At 39.0% G+C, this 11,644-nt stretch overlaps 1 protein-coding gene across 3 annotated transcripts in view; it reads left to right on the top strand.

Annotated features, from left to right (window-relative positions):
• The first annotated feature begins 475 nt into the window (after window positions 1-475).
• Window positions 476-11,644, top strand: part of FCHO2 (FCH and mu domain containing endocytic adaptor 2) — an 88,916-nt gene continuing 77,747 nt past the window's right edge. For all 3 annotated transcript variants that reach the window (XM_051642292.1, XM_051642294.1, XM_051642293.1), the window contains exons 1-3: window positions 476-598; window positions 7,820-7,911; window positions 11,415-11,489. In XM_051642292.1, coding sequence (XP_051498252.1) covers window positions 572-598; window positions 7,820-7,911; window positions 11,415-11,489 — 194 coding nt within the window. In that variant the 5' untranslated portion in view covers window positions 476-571. The remainder of the gene's footprint in view (window positions 599-7,819; window positions 7,912-11,414; window positions 11,490-11,644) is intronic.

Below are 11,644 nucleotides of genomic sequence, written 5' to 3'. Positions count from 1 at the left end.
AGGGTAAGCCAGGCTTCGCCATCTCACTTCCCAGCAGAGCTCGACATCGTCCTCTCTAAAGGATCCTGTCCTGCCTGGCGGGAAAGGTGCTTGGTTGCACGACTTTTCCGTGCGTTGCAGCACTCGCTCCAGCCGTTCTCTCCTGCTTACTGGCTACGTTCGAGCGGTTTTACTCCAGCTTTCCACGTCTGCCCTCCGCACCCATGTCTGTCTTTCTACGGCTCAGGGCTTCCTCCCTCAGGCGGTGGCACCTTGCTGCTGGCGGAGGGCGGGAGACGCCGGCCCGGGGCAGCAAGGCCGGGCCCCGGGGCAGCAAGGCCGGGCCCCGGGGCAGCAGGGCCGGGCCCCGGGGCAGCAGGGCCGGAGCGGCGGGGCGGGCGGGGCCGGCGCCGCGCGCCTGCGCGGGAGCCCGGGGCGGCGGCCGGGCGCATGCGCGGCCCGCGGGCGGCGGGAGGGGGCGGTTGCGCCGGGACGGGAAGGGCGGCGCGCGCGGCGGCGCCCGTTTCCTCCCTCGCCTGTCGGTGGCTGGGGCGGCCGGGGCCGGGCCGGCCGGAGCGGCGGCGGGGCGGCGATGGCGTACTTCGTGGAGAACTTCTGGGTAGGAAAGCGCCGCGGGCCGCGTCTGCCTAACCCCCCCCCCCCACCTCCCCCCGGGTGAAACGGGCACGGCGCAGCCGGGGTCCCCTCCGCGGGAGCAGCCTCGGCTCTTACGCCACCCCCGGGACTGGGCCGGGGCCTTGCGGCGGGGCCGCAGCGGGGCGAAGGCGGCCGCCGCGGCTCGCGTCTGTCGGCCTGGGCCGTGCGGGAAGCGGGTCCCTGCCTGCGCTCGGGCAGGGAGCTGCCGCCCGAGCCGCTGCCCGGCCCCCCAGCCCCGCGCCCCTCGGGCCGGGGGCCGGGGCGGCTGGTGGCCGTGGGGCGCTGGGCCGAGGGAGACCCTGCGCGCGGGGTCCGGCTCCGGCCGGCACCGCCACGGGGGGCTGCGGTCCGGTCTGCCTTCGCCCAGCGTCCCGAACAATGCCGTTGTTCGGGGAAATAGCACCGACTGCAACAGCTTAACAGTTGTGTCACGCAAACGCAAAGCTGCGCCCCTCGGAGCTCTGTGCTTTTGTAGCGGTAACTTGTCTCTCTCTGCCTGTCGCGGAGGTACTGCCTGAGCAGCAGCCGGCTGGGGAAGCAGCAGACCTGCCAGTTCCTTTTAGAAACACAAGTTATCCGTCATCTCTGCGCAGACACATGTTTTTGAGTGGGTAGACATATTTAGAGAAAAAAAAAAAAATTAAATAGGGGTTTGGGTTATTATTCAGGCTCCCATCAAATGAAACTTGTGTTCATTTTAACCGTAGCTGGTCTGAAACGTTAAGTAAGTTCTTGTAGTCGTCGGGCTGTTTACAATGTTGCTACTTTTCTGCATGTGTGATTTTGAATGTGCCTCTCTACCAATTAATAGGAGAAACATAAACAGAGTTATTTGTTGAGACTTAAAACAAACAAACAAAAGAAAAGAAATATATCTTCTAGGTGTCTACTTTTTTCTGCATAAGCAACAGTTATCCTTAATGTTTAGGAAAAAAAATATTTTACAAATATAATATACAATTCTTGAATATAAGCCATAGCTCAAGCTGGGTTCCATGTTTTGTTTGCAGCATTGTGTTTAACTTTGATTCTTTAAGTTTTGCTTTCAACAGAATATTAAAATTTATTTAAATGAGATGTTAGATTTGCTCTCTTGTCATACCAGTCTGCTTAATTTGAAGCCTCAAAGTGGGAGATCAGTATTAAATTAATATGTAGAAATTTTTTGTCTTTCATAAAAATAAGATTTAAATTAATACAAAATGTGATATTTTCATTGGAAAAGTTACTATCACCTAAGCTTAAAGTAAAAGAGAAGCTTTTTATTCAGCTATCTCAACTGAGATCAAACACTTTTCTACTTAGCTATGTTATGTACTATGGTACATTTCACTGTTTGTGTGATTGGTTGTATTTTATTTTGTTAGTAAGCAAATAATTTTATTAAATCAGTGAAGGCAGTTGGATGTTCCCCAACATTCTGTTTCCCTGTCTGTGTCTTCATAAATGCTACCAGCAAATATGACTTAGTAGACGTCTACCCAAACTTCCATTCTGTCTTTCTGCTCTACAAAGCCTCTACCTTGTAGCTTTGCTGGCAAAAATCCTCTTTCAGGTCAGCGATGAATACCAGGAGAAGGAGGTTTTCTTCTGTTGCTGCAGGTTTTTCCTCTACCTCCAAAAATCATGGAAAGCGGGACAAGTATATTCTTGTTTGTCTTGCTGTGATGTCAAAGATATTAGACAGGGTCTTAAATGTATATGACTTGACAGAGAAACCCTTGTAATACCATGGACAGAGTTTTATTTTGTGCAGAAGTAAAATACAGAGGAATAGGGACTACTCCTTTGCTATTGTGGGTAAGTTGCTTTCCAGATTAACTGTAATATCTAAATATGATGTTTTTTTCCAGTGAGAAACTATTGAATTTCTGTATGTCTTCAGAACCAAGCATACATTTTTGGCTTGTGAATTTTTAATCATTAAGCTTCCCCATTCCTTGTGACTTATTGGAATAGGTTATTGTTCAGAATTGTTACTGCAGTGCTTTAGAAAACTGGGTACAATCTATATAGGCTTTGAAATGTGGTGAGAAAGTTAAGATGGAAATTAGAAGATTGCTGTTAAAATGCACTGAATGCATAGTGACTAAAAATGAAGAAGAAAAATCCTTAAGGAGAAGGGAAGATGGTAGTGTGTAGAACTTTGGAAGAATTGTCTTCTATTTCTTGCTTTTGCCTTGCCCTTCTAGGTAACACCAGGCAAAATCTTTTGTCATCTATGGAAAGAGATAGTTATACTTTCTAAAGCACTGATGTCAAAACTAACTCAAAATGTAGTTAATATTTCATTTTTTTGTGTATGTGCTGTCATCAATTTGCAGCTGAAGTTGTGCATTGAAAATGGAAGTTGGCATCTTGAGCTGTAGCGTTCTCTCTCCTGATTTGATAATTTTCTGTAACTGACAGGAAAAGATATCAGAAATTTTAGGAGATGTGGGAAACAGTTCTTCTTCTTCTTCCCCACATAAATAAACAAAATGCTTAGGGGCTTAACAGATTTCTTCAGAAAAGAGGAGTGACATATATGTCAGTGTGTATTCATTTCTTGCACACTATTTAGGCTGCTGTCTTTTAAGAACTTCCTAAAAGTGCTTGTGTAAACAAAACAAATGTTAGCTTCTTGATTGTAATAGTCTTGAAGCTTATGATAAGACTTTCAAATTGTGCTGCTTTTAGAAGTGTTTAAATAGTTGCATTTGTTGACTGCTTCAAAAAGGTGGCTGTGAAATAAACTATTTTCAGGATGTGTAAAGCTGAAGTACAGAGAGACCTGTACTGCTACTTGACAAATTTTACTATAACTTAAAAAATGTAGGGTTCTGCTAATAGCACAGCACTCTAGAGCAGCAGTTTTCGAAGTCAGTAGGAGACAGTTACTTTTTTTGTGATATCAAAAAATATGAACTAGTAGTACAGGCTATAAATGGCTTTGATTCTTATGACTGAGTTTTAGGCATGAAAGTCACATGGCCAAACATTCCCAACTCCTAATTAGGATGTTGTCATAAAACACTGGGTGCTTGCTGCTATGTATGTGCTACATCACAACAATGATGTAATTTAAAGGGAGCACTCTCATAAGTAATTTCCATTATCGTAGCTACATTTTGTCACTGAGTACACTCAAACTGGTATAGTAGAATAAAAAATGTTTGTTATCATTGGTGTACTGCTTTCTTAACACTGCTTAGGAAGTGTTGCATAAGCTTTGACATTGTGTTTAAACTGTCTGATGCAGGTGATGGTTTTGTTAATTGTAAGTCTATTAAACTGTGTCAACTGTGTCACTTCTAATTGAGTCAGTCTTTTTAAATTTGATTAAACTGTTGGAAGTTTTGTGTATAGCTGAAACTGGTCTCTATAATACTGAGCTTACTAACTGAAAATTCTGGAATATAAACTATTTAAATTGGCTTTGACTTTTATTAATCACTTGTGCTACCTGTAGCTTATCAGAATGGATGTGAGGAGGACTCCTTTATTTTCAAGAGCTTTTGTAACATGTAAAGGCTGGCAGTAGCCAGGGTTAGTAATTTTAGCTTTGTGTAGAGGCTTGCTCTAGGAAGCATGTCTAATGCACTTATGTGATATGAGTTACACTGAGATTTGTGCTTCCATCTGGAGTTCCATTCATATGTTTACAGTACTACTCCTCTGCTTGGCATACAGTTGGATACTGATTTTCAGGAGAGTCTTTGTGCAGAATTTGCTTTGTCTTGTCCCTATGTGTGCATGCATCTAGCATAAGTTGGCAACTTTCCATCTTTCTTTAAAAAAAAAAAAAATTATTTATCTAGATATAGGGGAAAGTGTCCTTCCTCATATATGTAGAGCTTCTCTGGTGCTGATCTTTAATGTATTGAAGCTGGAAGAAGGAAATTGAAATTGCTCGGTTGCCTTTGTGTTCAGACTTCTCAAAAACTTCTAGAACTGAAGAGGCTATATTGCCTGTGTAAACAGCAAGTGGCTGCATTTTCCGTGTTTTGATATCACGAGCTACAGTTTTCTGTAGCTCTTTCAGATGCTCAGAACTTGAACTTTACTGATAGCTAGTGTCACAAAAATGTGACACTGCAATAGTAACAGAAGTATTTTTGTGTATACAAGGCCCATTAAGTAAAATGATTGCTTAGGTAGAAAAGATGAAACATATGTTACTTATTTGAAACTGCAACAAGGAGTAACAGTTTAAAAGTAAATGACAACAGTGTCTTTCAGAGCATCTAAAATGAGTTCACATCTCTCTCAGGAGAATGCTGCTTTATTTCTTTAAATTCTTACTCCCTTATGAGGGAATGAAAAGAAGCTGAAACTACAAATAGACGGATCATAATGAAGAGTATGTGTCTTTCTTAAGTTTGTGGGGAAATAAAATATTTGTTTTGGTTAATATTTGGAACTTTCATTTTAGAGCTACAGGAATGAACACCCAGTGTCTGTTGTTTTATTGCACTAAAATGTTTGTATTAACCATTCAAATAAAGTGTCTTTTAAGCTGCATAAATAAAATCTCACAGTTGCTGAACAGTTGTGCCTAGTTTCAGCAAATACTGATTTTCACCTGTATGAAGGAGTTGTGCTCCTCTGTCCCCCATTAATGGATTGTCTTCAGTTGTTACTCACCATATCAAGGCAACTCTGTAATATCCTTAATTTATTTTATTTTATTTTATTTTATTTTATTTTATTTTATTTTATTTTATTTTTTTACTAAAAAGGCTTTGATGCCAATGTGATTTGTCAGTATTAGGATTCTTACATGCGTAGTCTGTTGATTAGGAGTATGGTTTTTCCATACTCATATCTGACAGCAGAGTATGAACAATGATTTAAGAGTAAAGCTAGCTGTAGAACAGTTTCTTTGGACCTGAGCAAAACAAGAGGCAAAAGATACAAATTTTTCTATTCTCACCCCCAAATTGTGAGTTATTCTGTTTCTCACATTTATTCTTTTTCTAGGATTTTCCAATTCAGCATTTATCTAACAAGGTGGAAGAATGTTAGTTATATTTGATCATTATATCATGTTTGCCAAGGGCCGTTGTAAGGTGTAACTGAAATTTGGAAACTTAATTTGGAGATGATCCAGTTTTCATTTTATGACAATTTGAAGTAAATTAGGGACCTAAACTTTGTTAACGTTAAAAAGAAATCCGGCTATTAAGTTGGAGTACCGCTTCCAAATGTTACAGTTTGAATATTTATCTGCCGATTTCCTGGAGAGTAAGTTGTGGGTTTGGTAAACTCTTTTTAAAAGATTAGGCAGGTTATTGCAGTTTTCTCGGTCTGTTCAATTTCTTCTTTGTAATGTGGTGATGTGGTCCTGCTTAAAGGGTTGAAGGAAAGATCGTGCATGTTTAACCACTGCTAATGCATGTTCTGAAAGCATAGTTTGGATTACAGGACTTCGCTTATTGTCAAATATTTCTTCAATTGCTGTTAATTTCTGGCTGCTTTACCAAATGTAGATTTTAAACTCAGAATCGTCTTTACATGCAACAAACAAGCTTACTTTTAAAAATGTGAAAAGTCTATTAAGTAGTCTGGTAAAACAGTTCCTGTAACCTGTTTCCTGTTATGCACAAGTAATGGAAATGCTGAATTCTGACTTCACATTTGCTGACAGGATTGCTTTCATTTCCATGAGAAAATCGTTACAGTTAGTTCTTGATGAAGGGAAATGGAAGGACTGGCTGCCCTTGCTTTCCCTGACTTAATTTAATTTTCATGTAAAGTTGGTCAGCAATGCCTCATTGTAGGTTTATTTAAGTGAAGTTCTTCTGTCCACCCATGGCTGCTTCTGCTTACTTAAGCTGGCAAGTCCCTGCCTGTCTTTCTCCTCCCTTGCACCACCACTTCTGCTGAGCAATGCAGCTGTTTGTGTCCTCATAGTGATCTGGATCACTGAACTTTCTATTTGCCAGCTCTTTTTTTCAGCTGTGTAATTGCCTCAATCAGGTGAACCTTATGACTGTATAAACACTTTTTTTCCAGAGCAGAAAGGACAGAAATCATAGAATCAGAGAACTATGCAGGTTGGAAAAGACCCTTGGAATCACCAAGTCCAACCATCATCTCTGCTCTACAAAGTTCTCCCCTAAACCATATCCACCAACACCACATCCAAATGACTCTTAAACACATCCAGGGATGGTGACTCAACCACCTCCCTGGGCAGCCTATTCCAGTGTCTAACCACTCTTTCTGTGAAAAAAAAAAATTCCTCATATCTAGTCTAAACCTCCCCTGTTGCAGCTTGAAACCATTCTCTCTTGTTCTATCAATGTCTGGAGGAGTGTCTCCTCTCACTGGAGATGCAGAGCTGCCATTGTGAAAAGTCCATAATTTTAAGGATGTGAAGATCCTTGAATGCATCCAGAGGAGGGTAATAAAGCTGGCAAAAGGGCTGGAAAGCATGTCCTATGAGGAGAGGCTAAGGACTCTGAGCTTGTCCAGTTTGGAGAAAAGGAGGCTGAGGGGCAACCTCACTACTCTCTACAGCTTCCTGAGTAGGGGACATGGAGAGGGAGGTGCTGATCTGTCCTCCCAGGGGCCCAGTGACAGGTTGTGTGGGATTGGTTCAAAGCTGCACCAGTGGAAGCTTAGACTGGACATTAGGCAGCCTTTTTTTGCCAAGAGGTTGCTTTAAGTTTTAAAACTAAACTTAAGATGAAGGGAAGTTACCTGTAAGAATAAAAATATTAGTGATTTAATTTTCTTAACCAGTTTTACATAAAGCAGGAAAATACATGAAGTATGAAGAATAGGGGAAGCAGGCTATCCAGTGATCCCGAAGTGTGAATTTCTGTTCATGTAAAATAACGAAAGATGTGAGAGAATGAAGAGAGAGTACAATATTAAGTATGTGTTTAATTAGATGGGAAGTAAAAGAATACAAGACCTGTAGAAATCTAGAAAAGAAGTGGCTTTGAATATAGCCTAGAAATACGTCATAGAAGAGTTGTAAATAAAATTATAGTAGTAATGGCTGGAGTGATTTTAGTTTGTTTTATAAATAGGGGATTGAAGGGGAATAAGAACAACTGGTAAAAAGCTGAAGCATTAGAAATCCTTCACTTAATGGTGATCAGTTATCAAAATGCATGGGTTCTGTACTTTCTTCTGTAATTGTTTTAGCATGTTGTGTTTCATAGTTCTACCATCTTTGTTTAATCTTTAGGGGGAAAGGAACAATGGCTTTGATGTCCTCTATCACAACATGAAACATGGACATTTGTCAACAAAAGACTTAGCAGACTTTATAAGAGAAAGGTAACTATTCTTCTTTGGTAATCTGGCTCTTAAAAATATTGTTTGTGGGTTTTATTTAAGTTTATCATTATGTTTAACTATAACATGCAAAATATGTAAAAGGAGAATTTTGAAGTATATCCTACAAGAAAATCCAGTTTATTCCATTCACTTAGAACTGAATAGTGAGTCTTAAGTGACAATTAATAAAAAGCTTCTAGTTTTTCAGTTGTGATTTAAAAAAAAAATAAATTAAAAATCACATTAGATGTTCAGCAGTTTCGTTAAATTTATCGCATTTTCTCATCATGTTTGGAAGAAATGAAGAAATTAAAAGTATCAAAAATTTTCAGTCCTACAAAGTTTTTGATAATTAATATAAAATTAGGGTACTAGCAACTACTTGTATGATCTTTAAAAAAAATTATACTTTCAGATTAAGATGTTAAGAAATTAAATTTGTTAAAGAAGAGGAAGTGATTCATAGGAACACAAAAATAGTACACAGAAGATAACACGGGTTTTTCTCTATGGAATGCAAGGGGCAGAGCTCACATCTGCAGATGTGACAGCTTCCAAAGCAGATGACCTTGTGCTGTTTTTGCTTCTTAATGAAAAAAATATTGTTTCTGCTACATTGAACATAGCCATTTCCATTCTGGACAAGATCTGCTTCCGAATTTTTTATTAATTAAGTTATTGACACCAGATGATGCGTGAAAAAAAATTGCAAGAGATTGAGGACCTGTTTCAGTGAAGGTTTATTGCATTAAAAGCTGTCAAAAACCCCAGCTTTTATTTTCTGGAGTTTTGCATCACAATTTCAGTTTTGGCCTCAAATAGATCTCAACAAAAAAGTACTTTACATTTCCAGAAAATATAACCTCCACAAATCTTGTCAAATTTGCATGGTTTCAAAGTGAATTAGAAAAAATGACAAAGACCTTTCCACTAAGCAGAAACGGGTGAGTTGTAGAATCTGTGTGTGATAGGTAGTCTCTTATTGGAAGGACTACACAACCCAAGGAACTAACCTTCCAAGAATCCCTGGTTCCAGAGAACACATTACGAAGCCAGACAGGGTTCCAGTGAAATTTGGCATTGAGTTGAGTGGAGGGACATTACACTGTTCCTATTTAGTATGAAATGCTTAAGGCTTCACAAGCTTGCACTTTTAATATTAAATGTTTTTAATGTTTCCCTTGTGTTATCATTGTGAGTGCTTGGATCTTTCCTTTAAAATCTGCTTTCAATTTTGGAATCACTAGTTTTTACAGTGATAAGTCATAGACCTAAGCTGTGCATCACCTGGACACATTTACTTTTATTAGTTTTACATCTGTTACATTTTGGTTTACTTCCATATTTAGCTGAGAACTGAGTCTTCTGCTTTATGCGGTATTCTTTGGCCATGATTAATTTTATTCATACTGGTTCTAAGATGAGAAGTCTAATGTAAATAGACAAAAATAACCTCATGCTATTTCTTACCTGGATTCTTTGCTTTATTATAGTGGCATAAATAAAAATGGACTGTTCATTCTTCACAAAATACCTAGTAAAGCATATGGCGTTTTAGTTTTTCTCACTATAAGCTCCTCCAAATTAAATTTTGATGCCTTTGCAATCCATAAATAAAACATTTTTACCTTTCTCCACATACTAAAAATGTTTCATCTGAATTTTCTGCTAACTAATTTTATTGATTTGTCAATAAGGAAGCAAAAATTTTTCCCAGATAAACAAGATTAAATAACATTTAAAGACTAAAAATTAATGGCCATGTAGGAATACATGAGGATCCACGTGGTTACTTTATCCTCAATGAGAAATAAAGAAATCTATTTTCTGTTATTGTGCATGGATAAGGATATTGTTCTTATGCATCTGCCACAAAGATACGCAGCCATCTTACAGCATTTTTCATAAAATATGTGACAAATTTCAGTTCTCATTAGCACACTGAGATTCACTAGAATCTTAGTGCTAGATTTTCAATTGTTTGACAAGGCTTCAATACAGTTTCTTAAAAGCAACTTCCACTGGGATTTGAAAACATCTACCAGTAATACAAGCCAGCAGCAGTAAGTTCATTCCTTTCCAGTCACCTCCTCCTCTCAGGATGTTAAACGTTGTATCCTATCTGTTCCAGTGTGTTTTCTTCATCCCTGCTTTACTAATGCATCTCAGTATGCCAGGCTGCCATTAAAAAAAGCAACTGAATGCCGAATAGGTGGTACTTTTCAAGTGAGGGGTGACTCACTGATCCGTCTCAGTCTAAGCTAGAGGTAGTTTCTGGCATGTGGTGTGTAGTTTCAAAATAATAGACTTTACATATTTTGCATCCTCTCTTGAATAAAAATGTTTACAATTGTCCATATCTAGGCAGTGAAGCCCATCACAGCTGTTGTGAAGTTGTGAAGCTGATTTTCTGGGAAACATGGGTCAAACTTGTGATCTCAAAAGAAATCGGATTGAGCAGTATTTCAGCAGTGTTTTACAACAGTCCACTTGTCTTGACTGTGTACTATTTTGCATGTTGCAAAGAATTTAAGAGGCTATCTGTTCATCTCCATATTCTGTGGAGTGTAGTCTGATGTATTTATTTTTTTGCAGTACTCTTTGCTGCTAGAAATATGCAAGTGGGTGATCAACATTTATTATGAGCCTCCTACATTTGGTGGTTTTATGCCCTGATTTTATGTACCTGCTTTTCTGAACTGTTTGCTATGGAAACTAGACTTAACTATGTTTGAACTGTCCATATCTACCCTTCTGTTACTGTTAAACATAGTGGCCCTTTTTTTCAGAATTGAAGTCACAGGAGAGTGAAAATTGCAGTGGCGGAAACAGATTTGAGTTGATGATAGTGCTTTCAAGAAGTTAGAGCATTTAACCTTTATATGTACTGTTTGACAATAATCACCTGGTTAGTCAGGATTGCTGGAGTCTCCAGACTAGCCAGAGAAGTTGTCTTTTTTTCTTTTTTCCTGTTTTTTATTTTTTCCATCTTAAAGAGAAAAGAAAGATAATTGAGCATGTGTTTGGATGTACAGACTGCCTACTGCACAAAGGACACATGCATGTATTAAGCCAATCTCTGTTACTTGTACTGTTCAGAATAGTGTGTTGGATGTATGCAGCCTAATCAGAGAAGTCCGTTGTTCTCTTTTCTCCAGCCTTAGAAATAGCCACAAAAAATTAAAAGATTATGTAGAATGTGTGAAAGTGTGTTGGTTGTGGGTTTTTTTAATTATAGTCAGCTTAAGGATTTTATAAAGTTTTTCTTCAAAACTTCTGTGAGGACCTTTTGAAACTGCAAAGTTGTTTCATCTGAAAAAAAGAAAAAAGTTTTTAATGTGTTCAATTCGTAGTAGTATAATATTTCTATACTCTATCTGCTGCTCCAACTGGGTATTCCTAGAAGTAGTCCTCTGTTTTGCAACTTCAGAATGCATATTCAATATTAGATATTGAAATATCTTCAAAATTTCAATTATGCTTTTGATGGATTTCTTTGACAGGGCTACAATAGAGGAGGCATATTCAAGGTCAATGACAAAACTAGCCAAATCAGCGAGCAATTACACACAACTTGGGTAAGTAAGTGTAATAAAAGAAATACGTAACTCAATACATGTTAAGAATAAAAATTAATTTTGAAATGTCATAGGCTCCCAAGCCTATGGTAATTATTCTGAGGAAAACAGTCTGCAAATGCAATGAAAAGTATATTTATTTATATTATTTCTGA

This window comes from Apus apus, chromosome Z (genome assembly GCF_020740795.1).
Source record: "Apus apus isolate bApuApu2 chromosome Z, bApuApu2.pri.cur, whole genome shotgun sequence".
Classification (NCBI taxonomy): Eukaryota; Metazoa; Chordata; class Aves; order Apodiformes; family Apodidae; genus Apus; species Apus apus.
Note: the sequence above shows the minus strand (reverse complement) of the source record. Positions and strands in the feature narration are given on the sequence as shown.